At 54.8% G+C, this 17,591-nt stretch overlaps 4 protein-coding genes across 5 annotated transcripts; 2 read left to right on the forward strand and 2 right to left on the reverse strand.

The window, feature by feature from the left end:
• Positions 1-392: 392 nt before the first annotated feature.
• TMED6 (transmembrane p24 trafficking protein 6) lies at positions 393-3,695 on the forward strand. Its single transcript, XM_058155565.1, has 4 exons — positions 393-1,432; positions 2,107-2,233; positions 2,914-3,062; positions 3,306-3,695. The coding sequence occupies exons 1-4, from the start codon at positions 1,193-1,195 to the stop codon at positions 3,528-3,530; spliced, it is 741 nt and encodes a 246-aa protein (XP_058011548.1). The 5' UTR covers positions 393-1,192; the 3' UTR covers positions 3,531-3,695.
• Positions 3,696-3,833: 138 nt separating this feature from the next.
• Positions 3,834-5,530, reverse strand: NIP7 (nucleolar pre-rRNA processing protein NIP7). Its single transcript, XM_058155568.1, has 5 exons — positions 5,371-5,530; positions 5,139-5,225; positions 4,741-4,879; positions 4,301-4,441; positions 3,834-4,217 (listed from the first exon to the last, which is right to left on the reverse strand). The coding sequence occupies exons 1-5, from the start codon at positions 5,424-5,426 to the stop codon at positions 4,098-4,100; spliced, it is 543 nt and encodes a 180-aa protein (XP_058011551.1). The 5' UTR covers positions 5,427-5,530; the 3' UTR covers positions 3,834-4,097.
• A 9-nt stretch (positions 5,531-5,539) lies between these two features.
• Positions 5,540-10,186, forward strand: COG8 (component of oligomeric golgi complex 8). 2 transcript variants are annotated; one of them, XM_058155552.1, is made up of 5 exons: positions 5,540-6,012; positions 6,098-6,305; positions 6,893-7,714; positions 8,019-8,187; positions 9,877-10,186. In XM_058155552.1, the coding sequence occupies exons 1-5, from the start codon at positions 5,657-5,659 to the stop codon at positions 10,032-10,034; spliced, it is 1,713 nt and encodes a 570-aa protein (XP_058011535.1). In that variant the 5' UTR covers positions 5,540-5,656; the 3' UTR covers positions 10,035-10,186. The 2 variants fall into 2 exon arrangements, with proteins under 2 accessions (XP_058011535.1, XP_058011534.1); XM_058155551.1 differs by lacking the exon at positions 9,877-10,186 and adding an exon at positions 8,564-9,032.
• A 2-nt stretch (positions 10,187-10,188) lies between these two features.
• On the reverse strand, positions 10,189-17,390 carry VPS4A (vacuolar protein sorting 4 homolog A). The gene is made up of 11 exons (XM_058155560.1): positions 17,248-17,390; positions 16,600-16,711; positions 16,332-16,479; positions 16,102-16,163; positions 15,857-15,976; positions 15,614-15,770; positions 15,291-15,439; positions 15,069-15,150; positions 12,190-12,409; positions 11,592-11,732; positions 10,189-11,372 (listed from the first exon to the last, which is right to left on the reverse strand). Exons 1-11 carry the CDS (start codon positions 17,266-17,268, stop codon positions 11,271-11,273), a joined length of 1,314 nt encoding a protein of 437 aa, XP_058011543.1. The 5' UTR covers positions 17,269-17,390; the 3' UTR covers positions 10,189-11,270.
• Positions 17,391-17,591: the final 201 nt, after the last annotated feature.

Here is a 17,591-nt window from a genome sequence, read left to right on the forward strand (position 1 = left end):
TACAAACTTGAAATTTGCCACGTATGTTCCTCTTGGCTTCTAGGTGCTCACTAAGAAAGAATTTTTCAAAATGACCATCAGAGCATTAGTATTTCCTATATTATTATAACATGCACTGATGCTAATTAGTTAGATGTTTTACTCCCCCTCCCAACTTGAAAATAACTGGAGAGAATGGGATAGCATAGGACAGGCTTCAGTCGGGCAAGCCTTATGGAGAGAAGGGGATAGGATAGGAGATGTTTCTCTGGGGCAAGGCTGAGGGAGAGAAGGGGAGAGGAGAGGATCTAGGGGGCCAGCTGAGAGAGAAGGGGAGAGAAGAGGCTTCTAGGATAAGAGGCTTTTCTGGGGCCAGCCTGAGGGGGAGAAGAGAAGAGGAGAGGCTTCTATGGGGCCAGCCTGAGGGAGAGAAGGGGGTAGGATAGGAGATATTTCTGTGGGGCAAGGTTGAGGAAGAGAAGGGGAGAGGAGAGGCTACTCAGTAACTACTCAGTTTTCAAGCTGTAAGTGTTGATTCATCAAGCACATAGTTTCGTAGGGGTATCCAACTAGTACATCTATAAAGTCAGCCATATTTTCTTTCTCCCATGATCTAGCCAGAATTCCTTGGAAACATTGCTGTTGAGGAAGTGAAATGTCCTTCAGGCCAGGGAAGTTTACATATGTACACACAGATACGTTATTTTTCTTTTTCCAAAGGAGAAGGAAGAAAGAAAAGGCAAAGATAAGCTGTTATAGCGAAGCGTGACACCATCTTGGCAATTTCTGCTTCTGAGCCATCCTTTGAAATCGATTAGCAGTCTTGAAGCTCATTCCGCCCTGTTTACTCTTCAGCTGAGAGCCCCGTTAAGAGCCCTCCCCCACCCCATCCTCTCCCACCGCCCTGAGAACCAGTAGCCGCTTGGCCATCCTACAGCCTGAGATGCTTGACAGGCTGCAGGACTGCAGGTTCACCCCTTGGCCCAGGACTGGAGCTAAAGGTGCCCATCCACTCTGGACACAGCACCCTTTGAAGGAAGGCCTTCTCACTCTGGCAGCTGCACAGCTTCCCAAGGGGTCCCTCTTGCCCCTCCCCTCTCTCGGGTTGCTCCGCCTGAGCTGGCAGGCACAGGGCAACCAAGTGTTGGGCAGGAGCAGCTCAGTTAATGATTAGCTCAACCAGCTGCGAGGTTGCAGTTCCTCCACAGAGCCCATGGCCAGCTGGCATCCGTTTGCCAACATGCTTGCCCAGTTCCAGATGGTGGGGCTCCTGGCTTTGCTTCAGGGGCTGCAACTCACCCACTGTCAAGAGTGGAAGCAGCTAGGAGGATCCCACAAGCAGCCTCTCCCCCTGAAGGACCGGTACGACTTTGCCATTGTCGTCCCTGCAGGTGACATTGAATGCCTCTGGCACTTTGCACACCAAAATGGCTCCTTCTTCTTCAGCTATGAGGTGGGTGCCAGTGGGGAGGGAGGCAAAGAGGGAAGCCCCCCCCAATTTACCTGTGAGTTGGGTGTGGTAGGAACAGTCCCTCCTGGCAGCCCCCAATGTGAGCAGCAGAAAAGCTCTGAATTCTTCCAGCTGGATTCTGCCCAGCATCTGTCTCCCTTCCCCAGTGGATTCCAGGGACCTAGCCACCCTTGGAGGGGAGGGTCCCCTGTATACCCGACCCTTCTTCCCCAGGCGGGTGGGGAGGAATATTGCAGATTCCTTTCAACCTATGCCGGGAAGCAGCTGGAGCAGACCTGCAGAAGCAGAGGTCAGGGAGATGCGGGTTCAGAGTGCATGGATCTTAACCCTGCCTCTTGTGCTGCCCCATCAAGGGGAGGGGAGGATTTCTCCACCACCCACCCAAATTTTTCCCACATGAGAAATCCCTCCATCTGTTCCCAGCACCCCTGAGCTTCCATGCTGCTTGGAAAGGGGGGAGTGCTCTTCCCCCTGCCATACAAGTGGCACCTCCCCCACCCCCAATCCAGTCCCTTGGATCCCTCTTTGCAGGCAAGAGGGGTCTGCATGGAAACTGTGATCTAAGAATCAATGCAAGGCCCGAGGAAGACCCCGGCACCCGGGTGCAACAGGGTCCTTTGTCCTTCATGGTTTTACCTGTTCCGTCTTGCTTCCAGGTGCAGAAGACTTCAGGCCTTGGCCACGACAGACACATCCTGGCAACAGTGAATGACCCCAGTGACTTCCACCTCGGCACCTCCCAGGATGTGCGGGGACAGATCAACTTCCTTACTCAGGAGACAGGTGCCCCATTGTTGGCTCTGCCCCAAAGCCCCATCTAGATGGCTTTACATGACTCACTTTTCTGTGGTGCCATGTGGCATAGACAGGCCACCCTTGTTTCAGCATGACACTTTGTACAAAGACAACACTTGGGTTTGTTAATCATGGTTTAGGGAGCCAGATTCACTTCCCCACCTCTCCCAAGTACGTTGAAGCCTGAGTTTCCAGAATGCCAGCAAGCACAGGCTGGTGGAATGGCGTCTGCCAGACCTCTTCCGTAAAGGCCTATCTGGAGCTCCTATTGCAGATTCTTCCATGAAAATATCCTTCACTTGGTGGCTCCAACATACTATTGGCGCCTCATTTGGGTCCACCCTATAGCTTTTTAAAAATTTTGCAGAAATCCTAGTTTATATAACCTTTTCTTAATTCTAAGGAGAGCTGAACACCAAATCTAATTCCAATCTCACCCCTTCACCCAATTTCTCTTTCAGTATTTTTTGTGCTTTAAGAGATAAAACTAAGAAAATTCTAGGAAAGATTGTTTTGAAGGGGAAGCAGATTTAACCATGGATACAGCTTTCCTTCTCTTGTCCTTGTGGGTGGTCCATTTATTGTACATCACCTACCCAATGCAGCGGAGGGTGGGCAGCATCACAGGAAATGTCCTTGAGGCTTGGTGTAATTCTTCCTCCTTACAGGCTTCTACCAGCTATGCCTGAGTAATCGATATAACCATTTTGGAACTGTGCAAGTGTATCTCAACTTTGGGGTCTTCTATGAAGGTTTTGATCTAGAAACTACTGAGCTCAAGAGGGCGGAACTCAATGGCACTCTGGAAGCAATTGAGGTACCTAATTTAAGTGCCTAGAATGAAAGTAGGCGGTAACAACCTTCATTAGCTATTTAGAAAATCTATTATGAGGTATTCCAAACTTTTTCTCAGGCATCTTGGGTCAGAGCTTCCTTTGTGCATCAGCTTAGAAGAGATAGCACAACACTGGAGGAAGGGGAGTTGTCCTTGTCCTCTAAAAGGAGCAGATAGATGAGTGCTAGGAACTGAATCTGAACTTTTTTTTCTCATCCAAAACAGAAGAGCACTACCAAGCTGCTTATCAATGTCTTCCACATGTGGCGCTACTACAACTTTGCTCGAATGAGGTCAAGGACAGATTTCAACTTTCTCCAGTCCAACTACACTTACATGAACTGGTGGTCAGCAGCTCAGAGTGTTGCCATTGTGCTCTCTGGCATCCTTCAGCTCCATTTCCTCAAGAACCTCTTTGTTATGCAGCCCAGCAACAAGCCTAGGTGCTGAAGCTTCAGTAGGATGCAATGCCAAACCCCAAAGCAGGAGGAAACTCCCCCCAATAACCAAGCTATGTTAAAATAAATATTAATTGAATTTTAAAAATACATTATGCTGTAACAAGAGTTGAGACATCTTATATAATCCAAATAAAACAGGGACATGCAACCAGAATTCTCCCTCTCGCAAATTTTCTTTGCCTTGAGATGCAATCTTCTAGGAAACACCTGTAACTGCCCAGTTAATAAGGTAAAAGGAAACGAGTTCATTCACTGTGCTAAAAATAACAGAAATGGCATCTTTATTAGCTCAGAGCTCAACATGAGTAAAACAATGTGAATAACAACATCAAATAATCTGACTAAGAGTTCATCCCAAAATTGTCTTTACAAGTTGTCCAACTAGGAAGTGCAAGTACTGGTCACATGTTAAAAGTTTCTGACTGGGAAACTATTGAATTTCATCTATCAGAAGTCCTTCCAGGTTACACAAAAAGGGCATCAAATAATCCAAAGCATAGCAGTTTTCAAGGTGTCCAGCTGCCAGAGAGCACTGGGAGGAATTCAGCCCGGTTTATTAAATCAGTGTCTCCTCGTGCCGTATGTACTCGCCTATGTCTCCTTGGTGAAATACTACAATTGCCATGGGATCCACTTTTCGACACTCCTGGGTGGTTTTCGCCGCCACCCCAAATCCCTGCAGGAAACAAGGTAAAGTGAATGATGCAATTCTTCTCTGTATCAGGACCCACCCAAATCCAAACACCTGCCACAACTCACCAGAGGAACATCAGCCATAGAATACACCACCACTCCTTGGTACTGAGCAGTGCTCTCAGTGATGCGTCCCAGACCGGACTTCAAGAGGTGGTTCCCATAAAGGAAAGATTGCTCTGCCCCGGGCTTCACCCAGACTTTGTACTGCAGGAGAGAAACAGAATAACCCTCTGAACTCTAAAGCCTCAATAAGTGGTTCCTTGCATGATAGAATGGCCTCTTCAAGCCTCCTGCACTGAATTGAACAGTTATCACTGCTTCATTTCCAGGCCTTACTGCTCTTAGACTGACTGTTGCAGTAAAAATGTTACTCATTGTCCCAAGGCAAGCCGGTTGACATTCTGGCTCTCTGCCCCCTTTTTGGAGCATGACAAACATCTCTCACATCCTTTGGAACAGAGAGAAATGCTTCTCAAATAAAATGAGCATCGGCCCATCTTTACCTTGGCATAAGGGGCGAGGTAATCCAGGGCAGTGATATGGAGCCGGAATTTCTGGGTCTTGGTGAATTTTCCAAAACAGGTGCCTAGGGACACCAGGCTGTCCCGTGGGATATTGGTAGCTAGTTTCAGAAGTCTCTCGCTGAAAACCAAAGCGGAGTAGAGTCACGGGGAAGCTAGGAACAGGTCTCGGTGGGCCAATTTCAAAAACTGGGCAAATGGAGGGTCAGCCGTTGATTTGGGCCCAGCCTAGATGGCCATCGGCTCCTCAACCTTTCTATCCTGGAGGAGCCGCTGAAATCGTTGCCCCGGGAAGGTTACAGAATGCACAAAAGCTTCACCTCCAAAAAAAAGGGGGAGCGCGCCCCCCTCCCCTCCTTCGCCCCACGGGCCCCGCCGACCTGAGGTAGTAGACGCGGTCCTTGTGCAGGCGGAAGCAGTAGGTGCCGTCCGGCCGGTCCACCAGCAGCTGGATGTTCTCGCCGACGCTGAGAAGGGAAGAGGCCGAGTCAGCCGAAGCAGCCACCTCCCCACCACTCCCGCCGGAGCTTCGGCCAAGCACTCCCCATCCGGCCTCCCTTCAGCCCCACCGCCCAGCCGGTGGCTCCGCGTTCCGCCGGCACCGGCACGTACTATCGGGCGAGCTTCTCGAAGAGGACGCGAGTCTCGTCCTCCGTCAGCGGCCGCATCGCCCCTCCGAGCGCCGCGTGACCTGTAAGCTTGGCCGGGCCCGGAAGCGGCTCCCAGGGCCGGAAGTTGCTTCACTGCAGGATCATCCAATCCGCGCCTGCTTCATGGACTATGGAGTCCTAGAGAACATCGGGATAGAGTGGTCGCAACGGAAGCCGGAAGTGCCGACGAAAGAGCCCAGGGCCCCGGTTGTCATAGCGATCACTTCCTGGTCCACGTAGATTCCGCGATGGAGGCCTCGGAAGCGGCGGCTCCGGGCAGCGCAGCGGACGTGGAGGAGGCGACCCTGCTGGCCTGGTTGTTCCGCGCGTCGCCCTCAGCGGTGCCGGCGGGGGACGCGGAGCTGCCGGCCTACCTGGCGGCGCTGTCGGGGCTGGGCCTGGAGGCGCTACGGCGGGAGCCCGGGCGGCTGGCGGAGGAGCGGGCGCAGGTGGGGGCGCAGACGCGGGCCTTGGCCTTCGCGCACTACAAGACCTTCATCCGCTCGGCCGAGTGCACCGCCGAGACCCGCCGCGGCTTCGGCGGCATCGAGCAAGGCCTGGGCCGCCTGCTGGACCGCCTGCCTCCCTTCGCCGAGGCCTGCCGGTGAGCCGCTGCGACCCGGCCGGAGGGAGGCGGGGGGGCGCTGGCCGGGCAGGCCCGCCCGCTGACTCGCCGCCTTCTCCCGCAGGGGCTTCATGCGCCACGCGGAGCAGATCGCGCAGAACCGCCGGATGAACAACGTGACGCTGAACCGGCATACGGAGATCCTGGAGGTGCTGGAGATCCCGCAGCTGATGGACACCTGTGTCCGGAATAGCTACTACGAGGAGGCGCTGGAGCTCGTCTCCTATGTCCGCCGCCTGGAGAAGAAGCACGCCGGCATCCCTGTAATTCAGGTTCGGGAGCGACTGGGGATCGCCCCTTGGTGAAGTCTTCCAGGCACTGCTCACTGCGAACTTGACCCGAGGACTTTGGGGTGAAGGCTTCGTTCTCCTCTTCAGAAGGAGAGGACATGGCCTTAGTCTTGAAGCAGAACTCCAACTTAGAGAAGGCGAAGCAAAAGTGTTGATGAGGCTTTATGGCTTTTCTTTTGATTTGTAAAATGCTGGTTACTTTTATACTCAGAAATTTGGGGTGATTTAGGACCAAGTGCCTTTTGTTACGTGACTGTGGTGTAAATGCAGATGCTCAAACATACCACATCTCAGCATAGACGTTTCATGCCAGCTGTCTTTAATATTGCCAGAGCACGTCTATGAATAGAATTTTTTTTAATAGCCAAGTGTGATTGGACACACAAGGAATTTGTCTTGGTGTATATACTCTCAGTGTACATAAAAGAAAAGATATGGCAGTATTACTACGATGTCCAAAGGGCCATGTGGGCTCCAGAATTAGAACTGGGGTATGCCTCTCACATGGTCTTGGGAATCTGTTTTCAGAGCGTCTGCCCCACTAAGAACAGCTTTTCTCTCCTTCCCAGGGCATAGTGGCTGAGGTGCGTCAGTCCACACAGCTCATGCTTACTCAACTGATCCAGCAGTTACGCACCAACATACAGCTGCCTGCTTGCTTGCGTGTCATTGGCTACCTGCGCTGCATGGATGTGTTCACAGAGGCCGAACTGCGTATCACGTTCCTGCAAGCAAGAGACTTCTGGCTGCGCTCCATCCTTGCGGCTGTTCCTGATGATGACCCCTATGTGCACATCACAAAAACGATAGAGGCCTGCCGCGTGCATCTCTTTGACATTGTCACACAGTATCGTGCCATATTTGCAGATGAAGAGCCGCTGGTGCTGCCCCTGGGGAAGGACACCTTCAATGACAGTGCCATCTTCCATGGGTGGGTGCTGCAGAAAGTCTCCCAGTTTCTGTTGGTTCTTGAGCGAGACTTACAGCGTGGTGTGGGCAATCGCCTTGACTCTTTGCTGGGCCAGTGCATGTATTTTGGCCTGTCCTTCAGCCGGGTAGGGGCGGACTTCCGGGGCCAGCTTGTTCCCATTTTTCAGCGTGTGGTGCTCCTTACCTTCAAAAAAGCTATGCAGGAGGCCACAGACCAGTTCCAAGAAGAGATGAACTCCTACACATTGATCTCTGCGCAGGCTCTCTTGGGGAGTGCCATCTCTGTGCCAATGCCTTCTGCCCAGCCAGGCACCTTGCAGCCCCCTCTGGTGCTACTAGACTTTCCCCCTCTTGCCCATTTGCTCAACAACATCCTGATGGCCTTCAATGATTTGCGTCTCTGCTGTCCTGTCGCTCTGGCCCCAGTTGTGGCAGCTCTCCTGGAGAACGTGCTCAACCAGGTACTGCTCTCTATCTTAGACTGGGAAAATATTCTGTATTTCTCAGTGATGAGAATAATTATTTTAATGACTATTCCAGAAGCTTGAAGGCATTTTTCCCAATTTAAGCTGAGCTCCTTAGATCTCTCATAGTCTCTTTGTGGCTGGTGGATTCTGTCTAGGTGTGTCATGCACTGCCTGTGGGGAGTACTATTATATCTGCCTGGTTGGATAATTCATGATACGAGTTTTTAGTGGGTAATTTTCATCCAGTTGCTCGGAATTTATAAACCAAAGGCTTCTAATGAGTCTTTTCTCTCCCCAGGGTGTAAAGATCATTCTGGCTTTCCATCGGGCGGAGGCGGCAGCATTCAGCAGTCAAGAGCAAGAGCTATTTGTTCAGTTCTGCACAGCATTCCTGGAAGACTTGGTGCCATACCTCAACCGCTGTCTCCAACTCCTCTTCCCTCTAGCCCAGATTGCACAGATTCTGGGTCAGTTACCTTTACTTCCTTGCAAGAAGTGGTGGGAAGAAGCTGGTGGAAGTGAAGCCAACTTCATTGCTCCTTGGAGTTAGGCCTGGTCCCTTGTCTATTGAGATTTTCAATCACTCAGGTCATGGTTGTCCCAAAGCTTCTTTTTACAAAAAGGCTACTGGACTTTCTTTGTGTTTTCTTTGAACATCAAGAACGTCTAATAGCCTTTAGGAAAAAGCAGCTTTGGGACGATTGGCCTATCAGGGAATTATGTGCATAGGTGCCCAGGAGGGAGGGAGGGATCACAGACTTGGAAAGCATAGAAAGGAACCTTCTCTGGGATTTAAGATTGATGTAAGGATCTGGTTTTTGAGTTTGTTTCCTGTCCTGCTAGGTGTTCCTGCTGCTCAGGTCCATAAATATGGAGGTCTCGCCTGTGTAGATGAGGAGGTGATCCAGGAGCTCCTGGGCTCAGTCCTTCCCGAGAAAGAGACTGCTCTCCCTCTGGCTGAGAAGGGGCTGGCCCTACAACTTCCCCTGGACTTGGGACTCTCTGGCTCAGAGCAGGAGGAAGCAGATCCTAGCCCTGCCGTCTCTGTTCTTCCAGCTGCAGAGAAGATCCCCCTTCCTGAGGACTCACGGCCGCTCAATGGGGTCTCTGCAACAGGATAGCTGGTGGAGGTTTGGGGGCTCATCTGCTGGAGAAGCATCTTTGAGGACCGCCCCCTCCCCTGGCCAAGCAAGAGCATCGCTTGGCTGCAGTTGCAGTTTCTGGCAGCCTGCGTTGCCAAGCAGGAAGGGAAGAGGTGGGGGTGTGAGGAGATGCAAGAGAAGAACTGAGAATAAAGTTGGTGTTTCGCTTTCTTCCCCGAGATATTTTATTGTGGGCGGGAGGCGCCCTCACCCCTCCCAACGCCTGGAGGAGGGGCTTGAGCGCGGCCGTGCGGGCCCGTCTGCGCTTGCGCTACTCGATGTTTTCACCCCACCCCTTTCCTGCCGCGCGGGCCAGACGGGGCCGCTGGGGGCGCTCTTCTGCCCAGCCTGCCCTCCGAGCGGGCTGATGGCGGCGCGGAGCTGGAGCCGCGGGCTGGGGGGCGTCCTCCGCGCCGGTCCGGTCCCGGTCCCGGTCCGGCCGCGCGGCCTCGCCTTCTTGGAGCGGCCCTGGGGGGAGCCCAGCGCCTGGCAGTGGCTGCGGCGGAGGCTGCTCGGCCCGAGCGAGCCGCCCTTCCGGCGCGTCTGCCTGGTGGGTGACCCGGTGCTGCGCGGCGTGGCGGCGCCGGTGGAGCCGGAGCGGGTGGGCAGCGCGGAGGTGCAGCGGCTGATCGCGCGGCTGGTGGCGGTGATGCGGCGGGAGGGCTGCGTAGGGTTGAGCGCGCCCCAGCTGGGCGTCCCGCTGCAGGTCTTCGTGGCCGAGTTCCGCGGGCCGCCGCTGCCGGAGGAGCTGCCCGAGGGGCTGCGCGCTCTGGAGGTCGCCCACTTCCCGCTGCGCGTCTTAGTCAACCCGGCCGTGCGGGTGCTGGACAGCCGGGCCAGCTACTTCACGGAGGGTTGCGCTAGCCTGCCCGGCTTTTCGGCCGTGGTCGCCCGGCACATGGCTGTGGAGGTCTCAGGTGAGGAGGGGGCCAGGCGGCCGTAGGGGGGGAGGTGCCTGCTCGCCCCCGGGATCCCAAAGCAGACCCCGCCGGTGGGCTTTTTCTCCCCCCCCAGGCCTAAACGAGGCTGGAGAGGAGACCACGTGGCAAGCCAGAGGTTTCGCAGCCCGCATTGTTCAGCACGAGATGGACCACATAAAAGGGGTCCTCTACGTCGACAAGATGGAGAGTGGGACTTTCAGCTGCTTGCATTGGGCCAAGGTCAACCGGTGAGCACCTCCTTTCAATCCAGAGAGGGAGCTGCTTCCCCGTAGCAGCATTCCTGACAGCAGCAGCTCAGCTTCTGCTGCCTTGCAAAACCAACTTGCTATGAATGTTACTAGTTATTTCTGTGTAAACTCGGTTAAAGAAAAGATTGTTGTAAGGCTTCATTTCCAGCATTTTATTCTTCCACAAGCCATCTCTCCATACAACCCATCACTTTAAAACGTATCTAAATGGGGGCTGGGCTGTGAGAAAGCGGTCCTTCAGCCGTCTTTAAGTACAAGGCAGACCTAAAGCTTATTAACAACGGTGGGGTGGTACTTGCCTTTCCCTGTGGCACAAATTCACCCAGTAAAGAACAATGGGCCTGACCCCGGGCATGGATATGTGCGCGCGCACACACCTCTGCCTGTTCAGCTCTGCTCATAGAAGTCAACTCTACTTGGCCAGAGGTTGTAGGGAGAAGCTTCCTTGGGACTTACAGGTAATGCCACCTGTGTGCCGCCAATGGGAGCCAATCACCATTCCTCTCTCTTTTGCAAAGTAATCTGGCAGGCAGGTGGAACTGCATGGCTGCAAAGGAGTCCTGCACTCTGAAGCTAGGGCTGCTATACCGCCCCCCAGACCCAACATCAAGCATCCGCCCAGGAGCAAACAACGGCTGAGGACCTTCACCAAAGGCTGGAAGGAAAATTGTTCTGAGCGCAAAAGTAGTTTGGAGTGGACAGAAACTGAACATCAGCAAAACATACCAGAGCCCAATAAAATAGCATCACAGAAGTTTGGCAAATGACGCCCTTTTCCTCAAGTGAACTTGAGGTGAGGCACGGCAGTACTGGAGACGGAAAGAGGTCTCTGGGAGAACCCCTGGCTTTTCTTTGGGGAGCAGAATTGGACTCACTGGGGGAGGGGCTGAGGAAATGGCTGGCAGCAGAAGGGAATTGGGCTGCTTTTATTTTTGATAACAGAAACTAAGCATCAGAAATAAAAGAAAAAAACCCAGAAAGATGGGGTATTGACAGGGAGAAAAACACAGCAGAGCGAGTCAGGCTTACTCTTGCCCCTTGATACCCCAGTGGATCCTTTTCCATCCCCAGCCAGAGATGCTCCAGCGGAGACTGGTGGAGAAAGAAGCTTCTGCATGGCAGAGTCCACCAGCCGCTCCTGGCCACTTCCGCTCCTGGCCAGAAAAATGGGCCGTTAGCTGCTCCCCACCTAATAATGGGGCACCCCACAGGTGCAGCATTAACCCTCTTGGCCAAAGTCTTCTGTGAACTTCTTCACCTTCAGGAGATCTTCTGCATTGACCGTGGGGCGGGTGGTGGCTAGCGAGCGCAACATATCTGACTGCAAAAAGAGAGACCGTTCAGAACCCCCAAGCATCCAGCATCTCAACACCCTTCGACTTAAGGGGCAATTGGACTGATGCTTTATACCTTTGCTTAGCTTTGTGCTCAGTCCCATTTTGCAGACCCACATTCCACACAGAAGCACTGGGTGTGTTGTTGCAGAATTTGGCCTAAGCCAGGAGGAGGGGAGGAAAGGGGTTTTGTCGCAACTGCTCACCATGCAGACCAACGGCTCCAGAAGTTTGTCCCCAGGCACCTCCATCCAGGTCATCTCAAGGGCCCCAGGATCCCCTGGTGAACAAGGAGTCAGCAGGTCATCTACCAGCACACCAGGATTGGCGCGAGAAGGTCCGTGAACCTGCAGTAGACAGATCAGGAGGGTTGTCTAACTCTGGGAAAGGAGGCCCGGCAGCAATATAGGGGAGAAAGGAACAGTCCGGCAGACGAGCTACCCCTCAATCACCATCTGCTCTCCAGTAATAGCGGTCCAAGACTGTGACAAAGACTGCAAAAGGGAGCGAATCGGTCTTGGGAGTCTCCTGCCAGACCACAAAGGCCTTCAACGCTCCAATCTCGGGAGTCCAATTGCTCCCATCGAATGACAGGAACAATGCCTGCCGTGTTTGGTAATCTCCCCACAGAAAGAAATGGATATAAAAAAAACAGGTGCGGGTGGGTAAGCAACAGATGAGGAACTGCATGAAGAAAGGCGGGCAGAGAGCCCCTCCCTTTCACAGCTAAAGCGCTCTGCTTTGTACCAGAAGCCGTCAGGATATGGTAGCTACATACGCACAGACACACACTGCCAGTCTCACCTTTTTAAAGTGCGTGGCTGACTGCACTTTGCGGACGGGCTGCATCAGGGCATCCCGCACAATGATGCTGATGTCAGCCCCCGAGTAGCCATCGGTCTTTTGGGCCAGCTCGTGAATGTCGGCTTCGGTCAGGTTGTGTGGGGTGTTGCCCAGGTGTAGCTTAAACATCTGGGCACGAGCCAGCTCCTCTGGAAGCGGGATGTAAATGCGTTTCTCAAACCTATATGCGAAGGAAGGAATGCTGGGGTCAATCTCCAAAGCTGGGTGGCATGGCATGGGTGTGCCTCCATGTGCATCTCTCTCTCACCGTCCTGCCCACTGCTCTAAAGTGTGTGGGGCGGTTTTAGCTAACTGCATTTGGCCAAGAGATTAGTGAAAAGGTTCGCCTTCAGTCCAATGTCTACACGGTTTAGTTGTTCTTGTGCTTCTTTGTACTAATAAATAATACAGACCACCCTTCAGGACTCCGTGGATGATGCTAGTCTATGAAGGTATTTTTGCAGGATGCTTGGGCCACCAGCCAAAGCTTGGCTACAAGCCGGAGAAGACGCCTAGAGAGCGCGTGGAGGTCCGGCCGTTCTGAAGCTGACCGAACACTAGTTAGGTCTTTTACTCAGACCTATCTAGTGGCATTGAGGGAGGCCAAGCGGGCCTATGTCTCTACCCTCATTGCGTCAGCAGAGAACCGCCCAGCCGCCCTGTTTAGGGTGACTCGCTCCCTCCTTAACCAGGAGGGTTGCGATGACCCCTTACAGGGTTGTGCTGAGGATTTCAGCAGGTATCTGTTTGACAAAATCGCTCAGCTTCGGGACGGTCTGGACCAAAACTGGGTAGTTTCGGGCGAGGTGACGGAGGCTAGTCTTGTTGAGACCATCTGGGAGGAGTTTGATCCTGTGGCTCCCGAGGACATGGACAGGTTGCTGGGGCGGCTGAACGCCACCACATGTTTATTGGACCCGTGTCCCTCCTGGTTGGTGCTGGCCACCCGGGAGGTTACACGAGGCTGGCTCCAGGGGATTGTTAACGCTTCTCTGAGGGAGGGTGTTGTTCCCACCGCCTTGAAAGAGGCGGTGGTGAGACCTCCTCAAGAAGCCTTCCTGGACCCAGCTGTTTTGAGTAACTATCGTCCAGTCTCCAACCTTCGCTTTGTGGCGAAGGTTGTTGAAATGTGGTGGCACACCAGTTACCCCAATACCTGGATGAATCTGTCTATCTAGACCCGTTCCAGTCCGGTTTCCGACCCGGGTACAGCACGGAGACAGCTTTGGTCGCATTGGTGGATGACCTCTGGAGGGCCCGGGATAGGGGTTATTCCTCTGCCCTGGTTCTCCTTGATCTCTCAGCGGCTTTTGATACCATCGACCATGGTATCCTGCTGCGACGGTTGGGGGGATTGGGTGTGGGAGGCACCGTGTTTTGGTGGTTCTCATCCTATCTCTCCGACCGATCGCAGACGGTGTTGGCAGGGGGGCAGAGGTCGACCTCGAGGCGCCTCCTTTGTGGGGTGCCACAGGGGTCGGTTCTCTCGCCTCTCCTGTTCAACATCTACATGAAGCCGCTGGGCGAGGTCATCAGTGGTTTTGGGGTGAGTTATCAACTGTACGCGGATGACACCCAGATGTACATTTCCACCCCTGACCACCCCAATGTAGCTGTTGAAGTGTTGTCTCGGTGTGTGGAGGCCGGATGGGTCTGGATGGGGAGAAACAGGCTCAAGCTCAACCCCTCCAAGACTGAGTGGCTGTGGATGCCGGCATCCTGGTACAGTCAGCTGCAACCGCGCTGACTGTTGAGGCGAATGATTGCCCCCAGTGGAGAGGGTGTCCAATTTGGGGGTGCTCCGGGATGGACGGTTGCCCTTGGAAGATCATTTGGCGACCGTCGCCAGGAGAGTTTTTTACCAGGTTCGCCTGGTCCGCCAGTTGCGCCCCTTTCTAGACCGGGATGCCTTATGCACGGTCACCATGCCCTCGCCACTTCTCACCTGGACTACTGTAACGCCTCTACATGGGGCTCCTTGAGGTGCACCCGAGACTTCAGTTAGTTCAGAATGCAGCCAGCGGGTGATAGAGGGAGCCACTGTGGCTCCCATATAACACCGATCCTGCGAGGCTGCACTGGCTACCTGTGGTTTTCCGAGTGCACTTCAAGGTGTTGGTTACCACCTTTAAAGCGCTCCATGGCATAGGACCGGGATATCTTCGGGACCGCCTTCTGTTACCACATGCCTCCCACCGCTCTCATAGAGAGGGCCTCCTCAGGGTGCCGTCAGCCAGACAGTGCAGGCTGGCGACCCCCAGGGGGAGAGCCTTCTCTGTGGGGGCACCTACCCTCTGGAATGAGCTTCCCCCAGGACTTCGACAACTTCCAGACCTCCGGACCTTTCGCCGCGAGCTTAAAACATATCTATTCTTTCGAGCAGGACTGGCTTAATAGGGTTTTAAATATGGATTTTATTGGGGTTTATTTTATATTTCGTATTGTATTTTAAATTTAGGCTATTGGAATAAGTTTTTTAAATATTGTTTTTATTGAAATGTATTGTTTTTATTTTATCTGCCTGTTCACCGCCCTGAGTCCTCCGGGAGAAGGGCGGTATACAAATTAAATAATAATAATAATAATTATTATTATTACATGCTGCAGAAATCACACATTATCTAATGGTGACTTTAAAGCCACAGAATATATCTGCAGTGTGAGGTTGAGGAACTGCCTTATGAGATAAGCGGGAAGACTTTCTTCCTGTTTAACAGTTTTTTATTCAGAAGAACTACAATCTGTTGAACCTGAATTTCAGCAATTTCTACTTACACAAAGTGTGATTAATTGGTTTCTGCCAGGCGAAACTCACCCATGCATGCACTGCTATCACCCACCTTCTCCGAATGGCAGCATCCAGTACCCAGGGGATATTGGTGGCGCCCAAGACCAAAGTGCCATCATTATTATTCCCAACACCTGAGAAAAAAGAGAATTGCCCCACGTCACCCTTTCTGGAGAGAGCAGGCCCCACGCTCCCTGATCTGACGGCTCAGCCTTGACCATTGGCCGGAGAACAGCAGCTGCTCCGGACTGCTGCCCCGGCGGCCATCACCCACCCTGCATTTGCACCAGGAATTCTGTCTTGATCCTGCGAGCAGCTTCGCTCTCGTTCTCATTGCGGGAGCCGCACAGAGAGTCCACCTCATCGATGAAAATGATGGACGGCTTGTGCTGCCTGGCCAACTCAAAAAGGTTCTTCACCAGTCTAAAGAGGAAGCCGGACAGAGTGAGGAGAGGGCCAGGACAGCCCCTATGCAGGCTGCCCAAGCAGTGGAAGCAAACTTCCCATGGAGACCCACCATGCTGCCTCATTTCACCCCTGGCCCCACTTCTCCAAGGGCCAATACCCCTCAGAGCAAGCCTTGCCCTTCCCACCTACTTTTCACTCTCCCCCAGCCACTTGGACATCAAATCTGAAGATGAAATGGAGAAGAAAGTGGAGTTGCTGGCCTCGGTGGCCACTGCTTTGGCCAGGAAGGACTTCCCAGTTCCCGGGGGGCCAAAGAGGAGGATTCCACGCCAGGGTGTGCGCTTGCCTGGCCGAGGAGAGAAGAGAGGAGATGGCCTCATTCATCCAAAAACATCTCAGAGAACATTGAGAGGGACCCCCCCCCGGTCTCACCTGTAAACAGGTGAGGGAATTTGATGGGCAGGATGACGGCTTCCTTCAGGGCCTCCTTGGCCCCCTCCAGGCCTGCTACATCGCTCCATCGCACGTTGGGCTTCTCCATCACGATGGCACCTGCAGCCAAGGTAGTTTGCCTCAGAAACCTGAGCTGAGTACTCACGCCTTCCCTCATAGGCAGAGCGGTCTCTGAGCCCCCGGGACCGTCCCCCAGCCTTCTGGCGTGAATGGGACAGGCTTACCCATCAGCTGCTCTTGCAGCTTCTTCTTCTCTGGGTTCTCACCCTCACTGTCGCTGTCGCTGCTGCAGAGGAAGACACACCAAGGCCATGAGCAGAGCAAGGGCTCCTCACAAGTTCCTCTCCAGTCAGTTTTGGTAGAGGCAGAGCAGGGCCCCCACAGCAGGGCCCCCCAGGTTACCCCCACCCCACCCCGTAGCCTTTCTGGGGGGGATGTCCCCTCCGGCCCTTACCCCTTGCTGTCATTCTGGGCTTCCTTGACTGGCTTCTTGCTCTGCTTGCTCTTGTTCCGCAAATAGTCCTTCAGCTTCTCCGCCCGGTCCAGGTACTGGGCACACTTTGCCCGGATGCTCTCTTTGGCCTTGTCACTGTGCGCATCATCTGTGGGGCAGAGCGGGCGGATGGGACACTAGAACCCAGGATTCCTTTCCTTCCCTTCCCAGCCGGTGAGTGGGGAAAGGGCCCTCTTGACCCCCAGGTCAAAGCCCCTCTTGGACTCACACTTGATGGCGTGCAAGAAGTATTCCACCGCGTGCTGGTACAGGCGCAGCGCTTCCTCATAGCTGCCCGCTTTGTCCTCCTCCGTGGCTTTGGTGACCAAATCAATGGCTTTCTGGAAAGACAACCACGCTCAGCCGGACTGCGGGCAAGAGGGCAGCCCGGAGAGGATCCGGCCAAGCGCCCCCCACCCCACCCCACGGCCGCCCTTCCTTCCCCGGAGGCGCCGGGAGACTCAGGATCGGGGCTTCACGGCATCCTCCGCTCTCGCCCCGGAGACCCGCAGAGGAGCCGCTTGGGGAGCGGCCGAGGGCCCTCAGGCCTTGCGCGGGGAGGGGCGGGTGTGGGGGGGCAGCGGGAGCGACCTTGGCCGCAGGGGGGTCGCCGGGGCTGCTGCCCGGGGGGGGGGCGGGGGGGGCACTCGGGCCCCGCGGCAGCCAAACCGCCTCCTTCGGGCCGGGCCGGCGCAATGGAGGAGGGGGCCCTGCGCCCCCCCTCTGAGCGCCTCGGTGGTTCGCATGGAGATTGGCGTCGGCCGCGAGAGGTGGGCAAGCAGAGGCCGCGGCTGCCCCGGAGCCGAAGGCCGGGCGGGCCCGTCGCTGGGCGGCCTGGAGCCGGGGGTGGCGCGCGTGGCCCGGGCGGCGGCGGCACCTGCAGGGCGGACGTGGTCATCGCATTCCTGCCCGCGGCGGCGGCGGGGTCGCGGGGGCTCCGGGGCGGCGGAGGGGCGGCGGTGGCGGCCTCGGTCGGCAGAGCGCCCCTGCAGGCCGGCGCGGAAACAGCAACGCGCGGGGCGGAGCGGACTCTGCTGGCGCGCGGGCCGATGGGAGTGGTAGTTCGCCGCCCGAGCGATGATGCTGCCGCTGCTGCTCCGCCTGTGACGTCCGGCCTCGCTGGCCTCCCAGCGGCGCGCGGAAAGCGGCGGGGCAGAAGCGGGGGACCTTCTCCTAGAACGGCCCAGCTCGCGGCGTCGCCGTGCCTTCGACCCACCGAGT

This window comes from Ahaetulla prasina, chromosome 12 (assembly GCF_028640845.1).
Source record: "Ahaetulla prasina isolate Xishuangbanna chromosome 12, ASM2864084v1, whole genome shotgun sequence".
In the NCBI taxonomy this organism is placed as follows: domain Eukaryota; kingdom Metazoa; phylum Chordata; class Lepidosauria; order Squamata; family Colubridae; genus Ahaetulla; species Ahaetulla prasina.